General features: G+C 37.7%; 1 protein-coding gene across 10 annotated transcripts in view; it reads right to left on the bottom strand.

The window, feature by feature from the left end:
• CNOT4 (CCR4-NOT transcription complex subunit 4) overlaps nt 1-23,538 on the bottom strand; it is a gene marked incomplete at both ends in the record, with an annotated part of 69,127 nt that overhangs the window by 36,277 nt on the left and 9,312 nt on the right. For 4 of the 10 annotated variants that reach the window (XM_080701913.1, XM_080701914.1, XM_080701908.1 and 1 more), the window contains 6 exons: nt 57-306; nt 2,404-2,461; nt 12,068-12,201; nt 15,386-15,511; nt 16,896-16,997; nt 17,776-17,862. In XM_080701913.1, coding sequence (XP_080558039.1) covers nt 57-306; nt 2,404-2,461; nt 12,068-12,201; nt 15,386-15,511; nt 16,896-16,997; nt 17,776-17,862 — 757 coding nt within the window. The remainder of the gene's footprint in view (nt 1-56; nt 307-2,403; nt 2,462-12,067; nt 12,202-15,385; nt 15,512-16,895; nt 16,998-17,775; nt 17,863-23,538) is intronic. The other 6 variants (XM_080701911.1, XM_080701915.1, XM_080701910.1 and 3 more) reach the window with 2 other exon arrangements.

The raw sequence follows: 23,538 nt of genomic DNA on the forward strand, positions 1-23,538 counted from the left end.
GTTCACACCCGTCTGTTAAGAGTCTAGTCCCCAATGCCAGGTCCCACGTTATATACCTGATGTGAAGAGGCTCTGAGGCTCTGGAGCTGTAGGCCAGTCACTAGATGTCTGTGGGGAGCTGGGGAAAGGAGGAAGCCCACTTGGGATAGGGTTGGGATGGCGAAAATTGTCTGAGAACAATGACTGTGACTCTGTTACTGCCCCTTCAAAAGGGGACCGTGCACTGTGATTGGATGAACTGATGGGAATGACTGGATTGGATTTTGATAAACCAGGTGGTGGTGAAGGCGTATCACTGTTAGATATCTGAATAAAAAATGAAAAGAAAATAATATAAGTTTATACATTTTAAAATGTAAGCCATAAATAAAAAGATTTGTAATTAAATATTAGGATAGTGGTTGGTCTTCAAACCAAGGAACTTTTAGACATTTTAATTAAAGCATGGAGTTTCAGATAATTAAATCATTAATGGACACATGTACTCTTTTTCTAAAAAACTCATCCATCTGAAAAGACTAAACCAATCTCCTCTCCTTTTATTCTTACTCATCTCACTTTATAAAAAAAAAAGAATCATTTCTTGAGTTAAAACTTTCCAGGGGCCAAAGATGAATTATTAGAAATGCTTAAATTGAACCAGGAACGGTGGTACACACCTGTAATTCCAGTACCTGGGAGTCTGAGACAGAAGGATTATAGATTCAGAGCCAATCTCAGCAACTTAGTGTGATCCCTCAGCAATTTAGCAAGACCCTGTTTCAAAATAAAAAAATAAATAAATAAAACAGGGTTTGGGGTGTACCGTGGAGGTAGAATGCCTTTGAGTTCAAACTGGTATGAAGAGAGCAACTGACTCTAATAATCCTTTCGCAAACTAGATGTTTCCCGATATTTTAGTTTTCAACAAAACCCAGGGAAGATCTAATCCAGTTATTTCCAAACACATCATTTAAAAATAACAATGATAAATCTTTATATGACTGTTAGGTATTTCACTCAGAAGAAGTTCAAAGTTTTAAGTGATAGTGACATAATACTACTCTCTTCCCTCCATCTACCTATATATACAAACAAGATGTCTCAGCACATACATCTTAGAAAAATTAAAAACAGTATTGGGACTGTTGCTAAAATTTACTTCTTTTTGTCAATACATAATATTCATCTAGGGATACATAAAACTTTTTAAATTGCAATATAATTCTGGTATTTATGTTCAATGATTTTTAATAAAAATTCACACGTACGTTGTTTTGATCAGCTCAATACTATTAATAAAAATTCAGAAGAAAAAATTGACATTTAAAGCCTTGTCATAGCAAGAACATTTTTTATTTCAATTAAAAAATTATATGCCTATTTCTGAACATGCTTTTCAAGCAACCGTATTGCATGAAGATAAAACTCTATTATAAAGGCAATAGCAAAATGAGTTCAAGAAGAAAAAGGAATGATAAAAATCTGACTACTGAGGAGGAGCTACTGTATTTTTTAATGGACAGTGGGATATCAGAACATGACCAAGACATTATGATGGAGTAACAAAACATTACATTTCTTAAATACTGATTTAAGGAGCAATGTAGCAAGGCAACTTAAACCCACCAATTTTGATAACATGCTGAAAACTATGTTCTTTACAAGTCTTTTTAGAGTTTTAATGTCAGCCCGAAATACAGAAGGGGATCTACAGATTTCCAAATTCTTTTGTGGAATATATGAGTGAAAAACCTACAAAAGTACTGTATTTTTTATCTCTAAGTTTTTCCCTTACATTGTGAGAAACTGTCCATTTCTTATGGAAGAGAACAGATCTACATTTATTTTACAAATATAAGATGAATAAAAACTTAAGTAGTAAAAAACTGGCAGGAAAAAAGTTCCCCAAGAAGTAGGTTAATGCAAAGAATGCTCCTAACAGGAAGTCCTTCGCTCAGTCTCATGATGGATCCGACTTTAAACAACTCGCCTGGTTTATCATGTCAAAGTCAAAGCCAACAGTCATTTGGGGGAAGAAAGAGGGACAAGTACACAAAATCACAGCTGACAGATAAAGACGGGGACGTGCAAGACCTCGGAAGGCATGCTGACCTAGGACGTGTGAGCAGAATAAAAACCAGTGAGTAGCACATTCTAACCTACTGATGTATCACCATACAGGACAGTGTTATACAGTCATAATGATACTTCTAAGTCATCGAGAAAGGGTTAGATAATGCTCTATTATATTCTGTGCAAGAAAAGAAGGCTAGTATTAATAATACATTCAACAAAGTTGTCCATCAAAGGTATTTTTAAATTATGTCAGTATTTTTCACTATGCAGGAAATTCACTTGCATAGACTACCCTGTTTTCAGAGTACAGTAGATAAATGAAGCAATACCTTATCCAACTCTTACCTGCTGGGAATTATCACCATTCCCTATACTGAGAGAATCTGAAGGTTTGTCAATGGGACTGTGAAAAGAAGAAGAAAAAAAAAAGGAATAAAATCAAGAGTAAAGTAATTCTACCACAATAAAAATAAACTCTCCCAAAGTCAGAAAAATTAACATTTTACCATCTTAACAAGTGTTTATTAGGTTAGAAGCTGAGGACACAAAGAGGTATAAGGTAAGATCCCAATCTTAGATAACTAGCCCTCAAAGAATTTACATCTAATTAGATTCTCCCAAAACAATGTCTGAAATAATAGTCTACAAAAAAGAAAGTACTACTTACAACAGATGCTACTCCAATTAATAGGTCAAAAGTCTAATCCATCATTTAGTGTTTTGTTTTGTTTTGTTTTTGAGGTACTAGAGATGGAACCCAGGGCATTCTACCTCAGAGCTATACTCCCAGCCCTATTTTTTTTTTTTTTAATTTTGAAACAGGGTCTCACTGAGTTGCAAAAGGCCTCCCTAAGTAGCTGAGGCCAATTGAGAACTATAAGCATCCCCCAGCATGCCCAGCTCATCATTTAGTTTTTTACATGTTATAAACATATCACTCATTACAGTGTTTGAAATATTACTAACCCAATTTTTCTTGGTATTTGAAAAAAGAGCATAATTATTGAAATGTATTATAAAGGTTCTTAAGAGCCATAAATTTAATATTTCTAGGTACTAATCATAATCCCAGAGAAGTCACATGTATATATGTACACATACAAATGAGACAAATAAAATATACTTTTGTTCAAACTAACTCAAAATAAAACATTAACAATTTACTTATACACCAAAAAGGAGCATCATGATAAAGACAGAAATTGATAACTTTAAGCCGGCGTGGTGGCGCACGCTTGTAATCCTAGCATTCGGGAGGTTGAGACCGGAGGATTGCGGTTTGCGGACAGCCTCAGCTACTAAATGAGGCCCTCTGCAACTCAGTTTCAAAGTAAAGAACAAAAATAGGGCAGGGGGTGTAGCTCGGAGGTTGAATGCCCCTGGGTTCCATTCCCAAAACTCGCAAAAAAAAAAAAAAAAAAAAAAGAAGAAGAAATTGATAACTTTAAGTCTGTTCTAACTCAACTGGCTTGAAGGAAAAAACAAATCTCTACAAGCAATAAAAGTGATTTAGTGACATCATTTCCATAACTAACTTTAAATCAGCACATGAACAAAAAGTAAGCCTTATTACCAAGGTGGGTATATGGAAAAAAAATTATTAATCAGCCAGGCTTGGTGGCACATATTTGTAATCCCAGTATTTGGGAGGCTGAGACAGGAGGATTGTAGTTCGTGGTGAGGCCCTTTGCAATTTAGTGAGATCCTGTTTCAAAGTAGAGAATAAAAAATAAGGCTAGGATTGTGGCTCAGAGGTAGAATGACCCTGGGTTCCATTCCCAGTACCGAAGAAAGAGAGAAAGAGAGAAAGAAGGGAGGGAGGGAGGGAAGGAGGGAAGGAGGGAGGGAAAGGAAAGGAAAAGGAAAGGAAAAGGAAGGGAAGGGAAGGGAAGGGAAGGGAAGGGAAAGGAAAGGAAAGGAAAGGAAAGGAAAGGAAAGGAAAGGAAAGGAAAGGGAAGGGGACGTACTGCAGTACAGGTGGCAACAGCACAGGAGTCAAGGGTCAAAAGGTCCTGCAAAGTTGAGAACTAAATAGTTAAGCTAACAAATAATATGGCTTAAATGACAATGGGATGTAAGGATGGGAAGGTAGATAGGACATCCAGAAGCCAAAGGAAATGCCTCAGCACAGAAATGAACTAAACAAGCAGTTCTGCAGAAAAGTTAACTTGATGGTGGGCATGAACAGATCAGAACGTAAGAGAGATAAGTGGAGATAAAGTTCCTTGCACGCGCACACGTGTGTCGGCATCTGCAGGTATTTACTGAGGACTGATCCCAAGGTCATTCTATCCCTAAGCTACACCTCTAGCTGGATTTTATTTTTTTAATTTTTAAAGTCTGACGAAGTTGTTTGGGCTGACCTCAAACCTGCTATTCTCCTGTCTCAGCCTGCCAAATACTAGAATTATAGGCGTGTGCCACTCTGTCAGGTAAAACTGACTACTCTTATAATACAGGGATACGGTTTCAAGTTGAAGAAAAGGTAGCCAAGGAGGCAAAGAGATGAAAGCAAAATGTTACAAAGGCAGAACTTCAACATCTGGAACCTGGTTAATGGTTCCAATTAATTATTATTTAGAGGCTAGTCTTATTACTTATTGCTCTTTAATGGTAATGGCTGAGATGATGAACCAAGAAAACATTATTATATAAAAAACAAATCTTTGGATTGTTCTTGGATTACAACTAATTCGAGTAATTTGCATCACCCTGTCTACCATTCTTCCTGCACTTTCACAAGCATGGACTCATAACACCTTATGCTTCACCTGGGAAAGTTTTATCCAAGATGCTTAAAAATTTCCATAGCAGTGTCACCAACTCAAGAAGAGCTGCTAAAAATCAAGAGTATGGCAAGATCCTAATAAGGTTATATTCCACTCAATCTTATTATACTCTTCTCTACTTGGTAATTCACACATTTGAGGAATAGTAAAATAAAAAGCTTTAAAGCCGGGCGTGGTGGTGCTCGCTTGTAATCCCAGCATTCAGGAGGCTGAGACCGGAGGACAGCGGTTCGCGGACAGCCTCAGCTACTTAATGAGGTCCTCCGCAACTTTGTGAGACCCTGTTTCAAATTTTAAAAAAATAATAATAATAAAAAATAAAAAAGGGCAGGGGGTATAGCTCGGAGGTCAAATGCCCCTGGGTTCCATCCCCAGACCTGCAAAAATAAATAAATAAATAAATAAATAAATAAATAAATAAATAAATAGCAAGCTTTAAGGACAAAAGTATTATTGGAAATTATTTTATTTTCTATGTTGGCTGTAAAAAGCCAATGATAAGTAAACCTGTCGTAAATACAACCATCAGGGGAAAAGAACAGGTAAACTTTGCCTTTATAGAATATATTTTATTTGGTACAGGCTTTAAATATATAGCAACATTTAAAGTATGATGTTATGGTTTGGATATAAAATAACTCAGGTTTTATAACCAAAAAGCTCCACTGTTAAGACAATGAGGCCAGTCTGCATGCCTGAAGGCGGGCATGGCTGAATGAGGTGGATCACTGGAGGCTTAGCCTTGGGGGCCCTATCTATCACTCCCTCCTCCCCCCACTTCTTTCTTCTGACAGGAGCTGAATGGCATTTCTCCACCATGCCTTGCTGTTGTGGTTTCTGCCTCGGAGCCAGCCGACTATGGACTAAACCTCTGAAACTGTGAGTCACATAAATAGTTCCTCCTCTAGGTTGTGGTTGTCAGGTATTTTTGTACAGGACAAAAAAAGCTGACTAAAACATATTCTTTGACTATTAAAATATGTTTACCTCTTAAATGGCACAACGAAGCTATTAACAAGAAAAGAAAAAATGCCTCAGTAAACCTAGAATGATTATAGTTGGGCAAAATATTATTATTGTTTTTTGGTACTAGGAGTTGAACCCAGGGACATTCTATTTCTGATCTACACTTTCAGTCCTTTCTTATTTTTTTATTTCGAAACAAATTCTCACTAAATTACCACATGCTAGCCTTGAGCCTGTAATCCTCCTGTCTCAACTGCCAAAGTACACCACTACACTCAGCTACAACCATTACTTTAATTGAAATTTTCTCATAATCCCAATACTTAATTAACTGAAAATAAAGTCTTCCCTTGTATATGCATGTGTACAGTAATTCTGTATATACCCGAACACAGAATCAGCAGAAAACTTCCTAAGAAAACCATGATTCTGAGATGTAAAATGTAGCAACTCACTCATTTTAATTAAATATCAAATTTTAGCCAACTTTAACTTACCCTTAATTTTATGCAAAAATAAAATTGGGGAACTGAAATCATGTATCCATAATAAAAGAGAGGGCAGCTTTCTGGAGATTTATTTTACAAAATGTAGGCCCCTCACATGGCACTTGTCCTCACGTTGAGATCACTACTTTATACCACTCCTGAATTCACCTCCATTTATCTACAGGCATTACCAGAGCACTGTCCTCTACAACAGTAGCTGGTAACTTTTCATAAGTCATACATTTTCTCAAGAAAAATGCACTCAAATGCAAAACTTTACATAAAATTTTTAAAGTTCACAGATTATCTCAAGGCCTATCCATGATCTAACAAGCCCTGCTTGGGAATTTCCTAAAATCCTACAGACTGTATCTTTTCTAAACTTCCATGCTCTACCAAGTAGTGCCAGGAAGCCAAGAACAGGATTCATACAATGACCACGCCCTCTCTCCTGAATTCATATGCTATTCTTACTATACTTTCAGCGTCTCAGAGTTTATACTCAATTTTAAAAATGGATACAGCCATATTTTTCTAAGAATTGCTTCTCCCTCTCAATGTAATAAAAATTGATAAATTCATGTATAAGTTTATCTTTAAATATTTCACTAGCTAATCCACTACTGCCACCAATCTATGGCTGAGGGAAGATTTTGATTAAAATACTATACATTCCTGGAAAATTATAGCTCACCCACTCACTGTATTTACTACCTGAGGTAATAAGCCTCAAGCACCAAAGATCTCCATGGTCAAATTACATATAGTATGACAGTTTCATTTAAATTAATTTGATTATTTAAAAAATTTCCTAACAATTTTTCTTAAGAATGTCAGCTTAAGATGTAGCAGAGAGGCTGAGACAGGAGGATCTCAGGTTCAAGGATAGCTTAAGCAACTTAGTGAGACCCTCAGCAACATAGTAAGACCCTGTTTCAAAGTAAAAAATAGGGCAGGTGGGTATAGTTCAGGGTAGGAGACCTCTGGGTTCAATCCCCAGTGCTACATTTAAAAAAAAAAAACCTGCCAGGCGTGCTGGTGCACGCTTGTAATCCCCTCGCTTGGGAGGCGGACACAGGAGGATCGCGCAGGTTCGAAACCAGCCGTGCCGGTGTAAGAGACCCTGTTTCAAAAATATAAATAGGTCTTGGAGTGTAGCCCGGAGGTAGAAGGGCTTCCAGGAACCCCAGTACCAGCAAAAAAAAAAAAAAAAAAAAAAATTAGTTTACTTATTTTAAATAATGATATTAAAATCCACCACACAGTATTACTGAGATTAAATGAACACGAAAGTCACCAAGTTTTTTATTCAACCTTTCTTTCTTCTAAGTCTAACTAAAGCTTAATACCTCTATTTCCTCAGTAGTGGCTTGCCTGGCAGAGCCACAGTACCAGTGTATCTGCATAAGCCATGATTCTTATGAGCAGGGCTGCTGACTGTCCTGGGCACAGTACCCTATCCACCTAACTTCTTTCCATAGTCTTCAGTTGGTGCAGAGAGTGTCTCGGTCTTAATGAAGGCATTTCAAAGCTCTAAACATTAAAATGAAGTGCTCAGTGCTCACAATCACTATCGTGTGGCTCCTCGTTGCCCGCTCTCAATACTGCACTCGCCATTTCAGAAACTCAATCACGTAGGAGAGCTGTATTCCTGCATCTTCAAACTCAATCTGAGAAGCCCTCAACTTTCAATATGGATGGAAAAGTAAAAAACAAATTCCCTTTTAAGTTTTTTTGTTCATTAAATGAGAGAGTAATAAAATATAATAGAAAAGTGTTATCAGGGGACCATGTCAGAGTCCCGTGAAGATTAGGAGCGATGGTGCTCTTTAAGATTTGCATTCTGGTTTAATTAAAATTAAGATAAAAATATATTTTAATGTCTCAATCTACGAAGTTTCAAGCTCTGCTTTCTTGCAATTCTTCTTGTAAAACTGTTACTGGCTATCTACGAATACCAAGAAATAAAAATAAAATTTTCTTTGAATTTTTTTTTCCTTTGAGAAATTTAAGTGTCAACTTACCTTGACACAGAAAAAACAAACAAAAAACTATTTCCTTTTTTTTTTTTCCCCAATACTGGGAATTGAACCCAAAGGTATCTACCTCCAAGCTACACACAACTTTTTATTATTATTATTATTATTATTATTATTATTATTATTATTATTTAGAAACAAGCTCACTAAGTTGCAGAGGTCCTCACTAAGTAGCTAAGGCTGGCTGTGAACTTTCAATACTCTGGTCTCAGCCTCCAAGTACTGGAGTTACAAGCATGTGCCACCACACCCAGCAATACCCTATTTCTTAAATAGGACCATGAAAAGAGTTAAACTATTCACCATTTGGGGGGGGCGGGGGGGATTGGTGCATTAAAACACAAACAAAAAACAAAACCCTTCTTATACCATATACTTACACAAAGCATAAAAACAACGTCAAAATTTATTCTGCTCCCAGTCGTGGTTCTGTAGCCCTCGTTATGATCAAAATTATTAAGTGACTTCACTTGCTTTCAATCCACGCCCCAACACATACTCACTTCTGGCTCCTAGAACATTCTTCTCTGCTACTGAAACTGCTACAAATGTACTTGATGGACTGCCTGACTATACTTTAGAATGATGGCAGACATTAAAATTAGTAAATTAACCACAAATATATGTAAAAGCTAAATACTTAGTATAAATGCCAAAAACACTATTGATAAATTTTAATAGTTTTGATCTAAAGGAACAACTCAATTAATTAGAAATGTCAAGGTATTTTCATATTGTGACTAAAATATTTATCTCAAATAAATGATCAAAATCATACTTGAGTGAATAAAACACTAGAGATATCCCCATAAAAGTAAAGACTGAAGCTCAGTGTGGCGGCACACCTGCAATCCCAGTACTTGGGAGGCTGAGTCAGGAAGGTCACAGGTTTGAGAACAGCCTCAGCAACTCAGTGAGACTCTGAGCAAACTAGAGAAAACTTGTTTCAAAACAAAACAAAACAAAACAAAAAAAGGCTGGAGTAGCTCTGAGGCAGAATACCCCTAGGTTCAATCCCCAGTACACAAGACAGACACACACACACACACACACACACACACACACACACACACACACACGGACAAAAATGCCTACTAGCCCACTAGTGTAACACTGTGTTTTGATATTTAGCCTAAGGATTCTCCAACAGGAAAAAGTGGTAGAAGATCCAAACAATAACAAGGAAATAAGATTTAAAATAAATTTCCTGAGATGTACAGGAAGACTGAGGTATGCCATGACAGTGATTGGGAGGGCTCAATGTTATACAATACAAATTCTCCCAAAATTAATTTATAAATTCAATGGATTTCTGAAATATAAACAAACGATCAACTAATTGGGGAAAATCAGATTTCTGTAATTCACATGTAAATACTTAAATGAACAAAGGAAACAAATTCACAATTCACAAACATTTGCTCTATTAATCAAATATAAATTGAACTAGGAAAGATTATTTTGTTTTGCTTTATCAAACTAGCAAATATGTGGGAGGAAAAAAATGCTCAGTTCAGGAAAACAGGTGTACTCTCATACTTTGTGACCCGGAGTGCCGACTTCTCGGAACAATCAAAACTACCCAAAATATTTACATGACAAGATGTTTAGTACAGTGTTATGTTACCACCAAAGTGAATATAACATAGCGAAGAAACACAAGAGAGTGGCTTCATACACTGAAATATTTATATACAATGAAATTCCATGCAGCTTTAAAGATTATATTGTCATGCCATGGAGAAATATTTAAAATAATGCATATAGAGTTTTCAGATTAACAAGTCAAGGAATTATATGTATAATGGCCTAACACAAGAAAGAAAAAGACTCCAAGGAAATACAGAGTGTGAGGAGGATCACAAATCATTCCCGGTGAAAACTCCTGAGGAGTGAGCTAACATACAGGACTTATTTTCTTCTGTAGGCTCCCATAAATTGTTCACATTTCCTTCAGTGAAAAAAAGATGACTTTTATATTCAGAAAATAACAGATGTTATCTCAAAGAGATAGAACTATAGAAGTGGCAACCAATAACATAAGAGAGAACATACATCGCTTCATGGACACACAGGCTAGAAAAGGGTAGGTACAAATCAACGAAAGAGTCAACGTTCATCAGTCCAGAACGACTGTTTGGACTTAGCTTTTATTCCTAGCTTTTATACAAATAAATCTCAAATAGTTGATAGTAACTTTATGTTTTGCATTGAGGCCCATGTTGACATTTATATACACATATCCACATGTATGCATATAGAAAGCATTTAAAGTCTTTAATATTTAAATAATCTTCACTATCAAAGGGAATAAACAGGGTGTTCAAAAATCTAAACACAAGAATATGTTTGTGAAGAAATGAAATTCAACAATAATCCATGCAGTTATTAATGACTATTTGAAAAATGGTTCTTAGAGCTGCGTGTAGTAGGGCGACCTGTAATCCCAGGTCCTTGAGAGGTTGAGGCAGGAGGATTCCAAGTTCCAGGCCTACCTGGGCAACTTAATGGACCCTGTCTCAAACTTTCAAAAAAATTTTTAAAAAAAGGGCTGAAATTAGATCAGTGGTAAAACATCCCCGCATTCGATCCTCAATATGGGAGTGGGAAGTGGTGCCTACATGATTTTAGTACTAAATAGACAACGGAGCCAGGTGTGGTAGCATAATTCTGTAATCTTAGTACTTGGGAGGCTGAGACGGGAAGATCGCAGGTTTGAGACCAGCCTCAGCAATTAAGCTAGACTCTCAGCATTCTAGCAAAACCCTGTTTCAAAACAAAACTTAAAAAGGTTCAGGGGTGTAACTTGGAGGTTGAACGCCTCTGGGTTCAATCTCCAGTAATACAAAAAATAAAATAAAAATAGACACTGGACTATATATAATATTTAGCTAAATATCTAGCTACATGTTTAATAAGCATATATAATTAATATATATATTTAGTGATAACATTTAGACATCAAAACATCACTTAAATTTAATTTTTAGGATAAAAAATGAACAAAACACCTAATACATTAAGTTTAAGAAACATCCAGGATACAGGAAAAATTTAGAAAATTAACTACATGATATTCTGATAAACCATCAAATGAAGATACCGAGGACTGCTGTACTAGAGTGAGACTCAATACTACAGACTAGAAAGCAATCTGTTTAAACTCTGCCACAGTGTCATCTACCCAGAGCCATGCTGAAGTGAAGGACAGGAGACACCTTGTCCTCCCATTGGGTAATATTTTGAATATGGGATATTCTCATTTGCAGGATGCAATACTAGTTATTTCCAGAACTAAATACATTTAAATATGCGTGTCACTAACACACAACATTTCTAACTCCTACTCTCTCTGTGATAGTATTTTCCTCCCTCAGTATATCAGAGGAAAACTTCAATTAGGCGACAAAAGCCTTTTAAGTCCCAACATCCCTTCATTTCTTTTTGTAACAAAGAAGTTATTCCTGGGGCTCAGAGTAGTCTGTGAATCACTGCAAAAAAAATGAAGAAATCAAGAGGCTTGTCTGAAATGTTAACAGGGAGCAGTAAACAGAAAGTATTCAAACCCAGATCCCATGACCTGACACTTCCCAGAGAGCTCAACAACTGTGCATAAATAACAGACAATGTCAAGCAGGATTTCGCGTAAAAAGATGTGGAAGGAAGAGAAGAGAAGACCAGCAGCTGCGAGGGCGAGAGGTCTGGCTACGTCACCCTGAGTACTTACGTATCGTACCTCTGCAATGGTGTCACTTTGTTCTTATTCTTATCAACTGAACCCGTAGATAATTGAAGAAAATTTGGATTTAATTTATATAATTCTTGAAGTAGCTTCTGTTCATATTCTTGGTGTTTACCCGCCTAATGAAAAAAGAAATTAAAACTGCAGTGGGATTCACAAAATGGCTAGTATCATTACTTTCTGAATTATAAAATATCCTAAATAATACACAGATTTTTTTTTTCACAGAGTCAGAGAAATTTATAAGGACAGTGTTACAAAACTTCTAAACCAACAAAGTTATTTCATCAGAATTGCATGGTAAAAGACAAGCCATTTCATCTACCCTTTTATTATATACAGAAGTATATATAGAGAGAACAACTTCAGTACCTCAGAAAACTAGAAGGTCCATTTTAAATCAATTTTCAAATATTTTATATAATTAAGTCTTCTATAGGTCATTACTGAGTTTACTAAAGATCACCCCAAATTTACCAATCTCCTGTTTTATTTAGAGATTAACAATGTAAGTAATACACGTAGGAATAGTTTTACTATATTCTTCATGATCTTGGCACTAAGTAAAAATTTCACTTATTTTTAACTCCCCTTTCCCCTTAGCAAGAATAAAGCAAAAATTAGTGTAAACTCCAGACCAATGGTTAACAATTTACAATCAGACGCTTGTTTTTCAAAAGGTTTTGCTGAGACATAGTCATGCTCACTCACGTCTATGTATCTGTGGCTGCTTTCCTGCTGTAAAAGGCAGAGTAGAATGTTGAAACAGAGAGCGGAGTAGTTGTGACAGAGACCACATAACCCAGCTCCTAAAAATATTTACTAAGTGGCCCTTACACAGCAAGGAAACACAACTTGCACTGTAATTGGATAGGTGCAGATCAAAAGGCAACGTCACTAATGTATGGGAGGAATCGGGCAGAGACTGTGGAGGCTACACAAAAACAGATGACATGGAATTACTTTGACATTTTACTATCTGATATAGATCATGACTCAAAGGACATTTTACTCACCTTCAGAAATATTAAATTATGACCTAAATAGATGTTATGGTCAAACCAAAATGGCAGAGATTAAAAGCAAAGCAGAAGAGTGCGCAGGCGGGCTGGTTTGCGAATCGTGTCAGGTGCACTGCACGATGCATCGTTCCCTGTGCCGAGAGGCCACCTGCCGATTCAACTGGTCTACAAATGGGTCACGGACCTTGAGTTATGTAGTAACGACAAAAAGACCTGATTTCTACCATGATGTCATTTTTCAAATTCCCTTTCTACACACTGAGAAAGTGTCTTATCCCTTTCAAAGTAACTTTTAAATTCAGGTAGAGAAGAGCATGATGAATCCAGGACAATGCTATAAAATGAATTTCAAGTTAAGAAAAAATACACTGAGAGTTGGATTTTACATCCTCTAAACCATGAGAAGCCTGGGAAACTTTTTCTGCAATGTACACTTCAGGAGATACTAAGGCTTTCACTGGCCACAAAGAGCTCAGCCTGATATCCACATGATTCTACAGGGGCAGTTCATAGAGACAGCTTAAATCCCATTACAAATAGGTTCCAACCAACTGTCCAGATGTTTTTATTTTATTGTTTAAAATACTTTAAATGAAGACCTACTACTTGAATGAATCAACTGGGACTTAGGAATTCTTTGGAATTTTTATTTTAATAATACATGTGAGTAAAGTATGTTCTGCTAGTTAAGATTCAGTTTAAAATAGTTCTATCTAGATTAAAGAAAGTTTTACCTACAACACCAAAAGAGGTATTTACTGAATATGTAAGAAATTAGTACCTTTTCTGTCTCTGTCAAATATCACATGGACTTATTTTAACGCTGTTTTTGAATCATAAAGACCATGTCTGGGTTTGGTGGCACATGGCTGTAATCCCAGTACTTGGGAGGCTGAGACGGGAGGATCACAGGTTCAAGGCCAGCTTTAGCAATTTAGAGGCCCTCAGCAACTTAATGAGACCCCATTTCAGAACATAAAAAAAAAAAAATAGGGCTGGGGGTGTAGCTCAGAGGTAGAATGTCCTAGGAGGTCAATCCCTATTACCACCCAAAAAAAAAACCCCATCTGTTTAAGAAACTCCAGTGTATTATAATGGGATTTAATCTGTACTAACTCCAAGTCAAAGAAAGTAATACTTCAATTTAATCAACCATACTCTCTTTAAGGAGCCTTGCCAGACCTTCTCGAGTTCTCTAGTCTGATCTGGAGAATGAAAGGTAGCAACAAATGCCCCCCACCTTCTAAATGAGAAGTGTTCCTGCCAAAGTCCACAGCCACAATCTGAAGTCCTCATCTACAACAGGGAAGGGCAGCATTGTGCTTTGGTATAATCCGCATTTAATATGCCGTATGGTCAACATTTTTACTTGTAAAAGCATGTTTATACTACAAATTGAAAGGAAACAGGAGAAGAGGAAATGTAAAAAAGAACATAGGATATTCAGCCTTCAATTTACCCTTTACAGGACACTGACTCAATGGACACTTTCAAGGGAGAATCATTTTGTAAAAATGTTACTTTATCAGATCATTAGACACAGTATTATTTTCTAGCTTACTCTGTGAAGAGTAGAAATTGGGCTAAAAAAAAAAAAAAAACACCCATAATTACAGTATCTCACTTGACCTTCATTTTGCTGACAGCCCTTCAGCAGCACTTCCCTAAGTGTCTTCTCTGGTCAACAGAGTTCTGGATGTACTGGCTGTACAGCCCCCGCCCCTTTGCATCTATATGAGCACATTAAAGAGTCTGAAAGTTCTGGAACAAAAACAACAACAAAACGTGTATACAGTAATCTAGCATTTTCAAACTCAGCTGATGGCAGACCCTTTAACTGTAACACTACCCTGCAGGTGGGACATTACCCTGCAGGTGGGACATTGCCCTGCAGGTGGGACATTTAAGGGAATACTGTTTGGAAAACCCTACTTTAATAAATACCTGGTTTTGGTTTTTTGTTATTGCAGTACTGGGGATGGAACCCAGGGGGCATTCGACCTCCAAGCTACACCCCCAGCCCTATTTTTTATTCTTTATTTTGAAACAGGGTCTCACTTAGTTGCAAAGGGCTTCACTAAGTAGCCGAGGCTGTCCGCAAATTGTGATCCTCCGGTCTCGGCTTCCTGAAGGCTGGGATTACAGGTGCGCGCCAACATGCCCAGCTCATAAATATCCGCTTTTAAAAAGTCAAATCCTTAGTTTTTGCTGTGCCCTTTCAACTTATAAAGAAAACGTACTTCCTTCTGAGCAAAGTTGATAATTCACATGACTTTACTACCTGCATTTCCTCTTTTGTGAAGCTGGCTGCCTCATCCCCTAGTTCATGTAGATACATGCAGTCAGGTTTGGGACACTGCATGTTCTTTAAGAAGTAACTGCAGTATTTTGTTGTACCTAGAGATGCCTGCAAGGAAGAAGAGGGAAGAGGGTTAAGAGGACTCAAAATGTGAACAGACATCATAATGAGAATTTCTATGTTCAGTGTTTTTTCACTTAACCTAAAATGAAACACAGATATGACAAAACTAAAAGTATTACCAAGAATTCAAAGAGAACTGAACTATCACTAGTAGAATTTATTATAAATGATGCTCATAGCCAGGTCTGGTGGCCCACATCTGTAATCCCAGTACATGGGAGACTGAGATAGAAAAATCATAAGTTTGAGGCTCAGCAAATCATAGATTTGAGGCTCATAGCCTCAGCAACTTATTGAGAGCCTGTTTCAGAATAAAAAATAGTAATAGAAAAGGCTAGGAGCAGGGCGTGGTGGCGCACGCTTGTAATCCCCGCGCTTGGGAGGCTGAGACAGGAGGATCGCACAGGTTCGAAGCCAGCCACAGCTACTTAGTGAGGCTCTCAGTAACTTAGTGAGACCCTGTTTCCAAATAAAATATAAAACAGGTCTGGGAGTATAGCCCGGAGGTAGAAAAGCCCCTGGGTTCCACCCCCAGTACCATCAAAAAATAAAAAAATTTAAAAAAATAATAGAAAAGACTAGGGATGTCACTTACAGGTAGAATGCCCCTGGGTTCAATCTCCAGTGTCAGTCAGTAAGTAAATAAATGAATAACTAAATACTAGTTATTTGGAAGAACTAAAGAAAACACCTCAGTCTATGGTTTCCAGAACATGAATGCTCAAATTTTCTTCCCAAAACATCAGGAGAGAAGACAAAAATCTGTCCCATGCTATGAGTAAAAAGAGAAGATAAATTTCTTTGTCTAATTATGCCATCCTTCTTCCATTTACATAAAGCATTGCTTGTCAGAACCCTTTATTCAAACCTAAATCAAAGTTCAGGCATTTAATGACAACACATCAACCACTAAGACACTATACAAATACTGAGTTTTGCCGGGCGTGGTGGCGACACTTATAATCCCAGGCTTGGGAGGGTCGCGCAGGTGCGAAGCCAGCCTCAGCTACCGAGTGAGGCTCTCAGCAACTTCGTGAGACCCTGTTTCCAAGTAAAGTATAAATAGGTCTGGGAGTATAGCCCGGAGGTAGAAAAGCCCCTGGGTTCCACCCCTAGTACTGCAAAAAAAAAAAAAAAAAAAAAAAGTGGGTTTTAAATATTATCCCCTAACAATGACTGTCTTCCCATCTGAAAAAATAGGACCATAGGTAAAGTTGGAAACAAAATCTGCTCCCATAGGTTGGTATGGGTACCTAAGGAGCAATCTTCAAATTAATTTTCTTCAAGTTTAATATGTAAATGCTGGGCTTCCCTCACTTTATCTTGTCCCTTACCCATTAAAAGAAAAAAATCAAGAGGACCATATTACCTTAAGTGTTCTGCCATCTACTACCACATTGTTGACACACTGTATAGCTCTGAGAGCATCTTCTGACCGGATATAGGTTACATAAGCGCTGGCACTAGGACCCTAAAGTAAGAAACACCCCATCCCACTGTTATTAGTTTCAAATTAAACAATACTAAAAAAATTTTTAAAGAAATTCTCTTGCAACCTTCTTAGGGAATTCTAAAGGTCTTTACTACTACTGTTGTTAATAATAATGGCAATTATTATTATTAGTAGTATTGTTATTAGTAGTAGTAGTAGTTTTGATTAAACACTATACTAGTTCATTTAAAAGCAACTGTACTTGAACTTTATTTGGTTATAAATGGACTATAACATGAATAAAATATCATCTTTGGCTTGGCATTTATTTTTCTTAAAAAGTCATCTGACAGATTCAGGAAGGTTATAAAAAAAAGTTTAAAATTTGGAATTAAAAAATAAGGCTTAAAGACACTGTGTTAAATTATGTTCCCTCAAAAATAAATGCAATCTATGCGTATTCTACCTGCTAATATTAGTATAACAAAGATGTGCTATTAAGCTTTCCGTATTTAAAAATACTACTGATTATAAGTCATTATCTAATTCACAGATAGCCCAATAACAGAGTCAACTAACCTAGCCCCTTTACGCCATGTCTTAATTATTTTTGTTTCATTATTTCCCTCTTTAAGTCTTGGGAAGGTAAAATGAGTACCTTCAATCCCCCCACCCCACCAACAGAGGTCACTACACTGCTGAAGTAAGTTCTTGTCCTTCAGGCTTCCTAAGCACAGAAAGTAAACTTTTCTTTTAAGCAACCCAGGTCAAGCCCGACCCATAGGGAGGAAAGGCAAAAATCTCTGTAATTAGTTACCTGTGAGCCTGCATATGATGTACTATTATTGATGACAACTTTATGTATTTTACCAAACTTCCCAAAATATTCTGGTCGTTTTAAAACCTATAAAAGAAGAAGAAATAAGGTATAAAGTGTCCCCATTTTCATAAACTATCCTTACAATGAAGACATTCACCAACTCACCTTGTCATTAAAAGGAAAATAGTAATTTATAAAATTTGGTGGTGTGTGTGTGTGTGTGTGTGTGTGTGTGTGTGTGTGTGTGTGTGTGTTGCTGGGTATTGAACCCAGGGGCACTCTACCTCCAAGCACACCCCAGCCCTATTTTATTTTTTATTTGGAAACATGTTTTCTCAGCTAGGTTAGAGTCTCGCTAAGTTGCTGAGGCTGGCTTCAAGTTTCGGCATCTTCCTGTCTCAGCATCCCAGGTACTAGGATTTTAAGTATGAGCCACCATGCCTGGTCTAAAGCTTTCAAATAAATATGATACTGTCAAATAAATGTGATACTTCCTAATTGCAATTTAGGTAGAATTCTACAAAAGCCATTCCTGTGTAACCTACTGAATAGAAATTGAGACTCAAAAATATTGGGATCATCTATTATGTTCTAGTATCAATACCAATAATCTATGGATCTTATCTTTACAGTATTCCTTTTTTGGGGGAAGGGATGGTATTGAGGATTGAACTCAGGGACATTCTACCTCCCAGCTATAACCACAGCCCAATTTTTATTTTTTATTTTGAAATAGGGTCTCGCTAAGTTGTTGAGGGCTAGCCTCAAACCTGTGGTCCTCCTGGCTCAGACTCCCAAGTACTAGGATTACAAGTGGCGCCACCAAGCCCAGCTACCTTCACAGTATTCTAAAACACAAAACAGATAAAAGATTTTAATTGTATTCTCATTCGTTGATGATCCTTATGAGAAAGTAATTTTCAAAACAATAGCCAAACCTATATATTAAGCGCAAAAACAAAAACAAAGGAGAGAGGTAAAGATACTCTTTCTTCATAAATTCAATGTATATTAAGACACTGTTCATAAATTTCAAATATAATAACAGAGTATCCCCTCAAGATTCCATACTCAGGGTTTCATCATTGTGTATACAGTTTCCAATGTCAACCAATTTTACCATTTCTCAACTGTCTCCTAAGACTCTCTTTCTGGTAAGGTACATTTGGGGAGGGGTATTCATTTTTTTCTCTATATCTGGTTACTTCTTGGGGGTTACTTCCCCTCAGACTTACATCTCCATTACTTTACCTTACCCCACAAATTTACTTCTTAACCTTGGCTAATTTGATCAGGATATAATTTCATACAAAAACCTCTCCTATGTCTTGCAACTTCTCAACACTAACTTTTTTCTTTTATACTGGAGATTGAACCCAGGGATATTCTACCTCTGAGTTATACCCCCAGATCTTTTATGTTGTGTTTTGAAACAGGGTCTTGCTAAATTGCTGAAGCTGGCCTTGAACTTGAAATCCTCCTAGCTCAGCTTCTCACACTTGTTACTGGGATAAGTGTTTATTAAAATTTGCTGTTTTCCTAGAATACAACCTTACCGTTCTCTCCAGACATAAAGCTCTCTCCAAATGTATGCTTCCTGCCTGTCAAGTATATGTAAAATATTTCTTTCTATTCACATTTAAGCTGGATTCTACCCCTTCCTCTCGGTAATGGGAATTGAATTGAGGATTCCACACATGCTAGGCAAGTATTCTACCACTGAGCTACACTACCCTTCACTTATATTTAATATCCCACATATTTATAATTTAGCTATATGTTCTGTATCTGATAGAATCAAAGCTTAGTTAAAAAATCTATGGCTGGTGTCATTAACTCTTAAGTCTTCACTTAATATATACTAATCAATCATCATCATCTTTTATTTTAGCAATCACAAGGTTGTTATGCTTGCTACAGCCAAATCTAATGGATTAAAAACTAACAGGAGCAGAGCAGGTGGAGCATGCCTGTAATCCCAGGACTTGAAAATCTAAGCCCAGAGGGCTGCATGTTTGAGGCTGGCCTTAGCAACTTAGCAAAACCCTATTTCAAAATAAAAAGGGTTGAGGGTGTAGCTTGAAAGTAGAATGTTCCTGGGTTTAATCCCCAGTACCCCCCCCAAAGCAAACAAAAAGCCCCCCCCCCAAAACCCAGTAAAGTGATTATACTGGTTTTCAATAATTTTTCCTAAGAATCCCTTACTGGACAGGATAATAATGGTAACTAAAGCAACAATGCTCAGATTGTTTATAGCCAAGTCTCAAGGGATGAGAGATAAATAAGGGCAGGTATAGTTTGAAAAAGATTTTCTGGCCAGAGGAGTTTGAAACTGCATTCACCGTGCCAGCCCGGTGCATACTAACCCAGCAAAGGGCCTCAGAGCTAATACGCCTGCCCCAAAGGCTGGCCAGGGGCGGTACTGCCTCAGCATCTCAAACGTGTGAGTGAGTTTATGGTAGTCATTCTCAATGAAAGAGGCACTCTGGGAAACACTGTTAAAGGAAGTGACTGGAGACATTAACGGCATTCGGGGGATGGAGTCAGATTCAGTGATCTATAAGTCTCAAGCTGGCCCTGCACAACAGGGTCCTCCCATGCAACCTGGAATGTCCTCTCCAACATTTAGACAGGAGAGAAAACTGCTCAAAATCAAGTCAACTCAGAAACACTCCACATTATAAATAATGCAAAGCATTTCCCCCATTTTCATATGCAGTAAATTTGTAGGATTATATGAAATTAAGGGAAACGTGTACTGTACATAAAATTTTACTAAATTTTCAACAACAAAAAATGGTACCCAAATCGCCAATATATACATACACCTGCAACAACCTGCATTTGTAGCTGTCACATTCAGTGAGTCTACAAATAGGTGTAAAAATGTTATTACTTTATTCTGCAGTGTAAAAACATTACTTCAAAAACTTGGATACAGGCTAGGCATGGTGGCACATGCTTATAAACCTGGGAGGCTGAGACAGGAGGACTGCGGTTCGCAGACAACCTCAGCTACTTAGGCCCCTTACAACTCAGTGAGACCCTGTTTCAAAATAAAGAATAAAAAATAAGGCTGTGGGTGTCACTTGCAGGTAGAACCCAACTGGCTTCCACCCCCAGTACCACAAAATAAATGAATAAATAAATAAAAATAACTTGGATACAAACACAAGCCATTCAGAGAAAGAATTAAAATGCACACTCAGATCCAGTAGGTCTGCAGCAGGGCCTGAGAATATGCCTAGTAAGTCAAGCCTTTGGCCCAGAGACCAAATCCTGAAAAAAGGTTCTTGGCATTCATGTGTAGATACCTCTTTTTATAGTTATTCTCCTTTATTTGCATATTTTTGCATACCATTATTTGCATATTTTATGTGGCTATAAACAAAATATGTGGAGACATTATCAATGTCATTTTATGAAAGTAAAGGGGTAATATACAAAACGGGGTTTTAAAAAAGGATGAAATAAATGTGATAAAATTGAAAATCATGCATTTACAGAAATAGTTTCTGAGAACCACTGTAGTATAACATCTTCAGAACAACATGAGGCTGGTATATTGTAACACTGACATGTCCACACTGAAGCCAGAATGGCATTTCTTCCCACTGCCTTTGGGTAAAGTGCAAGCTCCTTAGCACGGTCAGAAAACCCTGTCTGATCATCACCTCACCAACCTCCTCTCTCACCACTGCATTCTACCCTCCAGTCATACAAATCCGACTGCAGAGGAAGTCTTTCGCATCCAGAAGCACCTTCCCCGGAGGCAGGGAGGCTGTGCCTCCCCTCCCTGCGATCTGGAGCTACCCCTGTGCCTCTGCACTGCACAGCGCTCCTCAGGCTGCGCTCGCACTCTTGTAAAAGGCAGGTACTGTCTTGTCTATCAGTGCCATCCATAGTGCCTAGCACACTGTCCACTGAAATGTCTGCTAAATAACCATTCAAAAATTGAGCTGGGTTAGCACTGAGCAAAAAGAATTATTCTCCAAGTATTCAGAAACAGTTAGTGGATGATATGGAATAGGCAAATGGTATAACAATATACCATTTAACTTGAACCCTCTAGATTTCACTTAAGCATCGAATAAAATAGTATCCTAAGCCAGGTGTGGTGGCACACTCTTGTAATCACAGTGCCTGGGAGGCTGATGCAGGAAGGTCACAGGTTCAAGCACAGCCGCAGCAAGTAGTGAGACTTTCACCAACCTAGTGAGACCCTGTTTCCAAATAAAAAAAGTAAAATAGACCTGAAGCTGTAGCTCGGAGGTAAATTTCCCCAGGTTCAATCCCCAGTGCCACACGCGCACACACACACACGTATTCGAGTGAGTAATGAATACGGGGAGTAGACAGTGCTCTGACATAGCACATCATCAGTACACTCGATTTCTTATTTTACTACACAGTGGGCCAGTTTAGTACTAACAGAATACAGAAGGCCATTTGACAAACTTGATGAAAATGTCCTGCTAGATATTTCTGGGGAATGCAGGCAAGTATTTACTGATACTACACAGAAAAACAAAAAAACTGGTAATAAGACGGATGGTCAAGTAAAGAACAAACCAACCGTGAGTACTGAGTACACTAGAATAGGATCTCTGTTCCTATCCTACTTAGGCAAGTACTCAAGAGTCCTTTGTCTCAGTTTCTCCTTTGTAAAATGAAATGGGTGCGTCCTCACAGACAAACTGCTGGGCTGCGGCTCTCTAGTTATGGATCCTACTATTACATGTTTCCAAGGAGCTGTGTACTTATTTCCTTTCCTTTCCTTTCCTTTTTTTTTTTTTTTTTTTTTTGGTGGTACTGGGGTTCCTGGAAGCCCTTCTACCTCCAGGCTACACTCCCAGACTTATTTTATACCTTTTTTAAAATTTGGAAACAGGGTCTCTTAAGCCAGTGAGGCAAGCTCCAAAACAGCGCAATCCTCCTGTCTCCACCTCCCAAGCGCGGGGATCACAAGCGTGCGCCACCACTCCCGGACTTATTTCCCTTTTTATAAATGTCCAACACATGGGTAAACAAATTCTTTCTTCCCTCTAGTCCGTAAGCTGGTTATGGGTAAAGTTTGTGTCTGGTTTGATAACTAATTTATCTCCAATATCTGAGTACTTAGCACATGAGGTGCATACTCAAGAAAGTTATCTGTAGAATGAATGAAGTAGGTCTCTACAAATCTAAATATTTAGGACTTCTAAAACTTCCTCATTGGCTCTAATTACCAAAGCCTCTAAATTTGCTTTTTGTTGACCACAGGAATAAATAAATGAATATACTTGACAATATTAGTATGAAGCTTTCTGGTATACAAAACTGATCTTAAACTTATCAATAAATATTTATTATTCTATTTACTTATTTATTTATTTATTTTGGTGGTACTGGGGTTCCTGGAAGCCCTTCTACCTCCGGGATACACTCCCACGGGCTACACTCCCAGACCTATTTTTTTTACCTTTTTATGTGGAAACAGGGTCTCTTAAGCCAGCAAGGCTGGCTCCGAAACAGCACGATCCTCCTGTCTCCGCCTCCCAAGTGCGGGGATAACAAGCATGTGCCACCACGCCCGGCTATTATTCTTTCTAAACTAATATTTTTGTGGGGAGCAATACTGGGGAGGCTGAGACAGGAGGATCACAGGTTTGTGGCCAGTCTCAGCTACTTAGTGAGGCCCTCTAAACTTAATGAGACCCTGTTTCAAAATGAAGAATTAAAAAATAGAAATGGTGGTATAGCTCACAGATAGAATGCCCC

This window comes from Muscardinus avellanarius, assembly GCF_963383645.1.
Source record: "Muscardinus avellanarius genome assembly, chromosome: 9".
In the NCBI taxonomy this organism is placed as follows: domain Eukaryota; kingdom Metazoa; phylum Chordata; class Mammalia; order Rodentia; family Gliridae; genus Muscardinus; species Muscardinus avellanarius.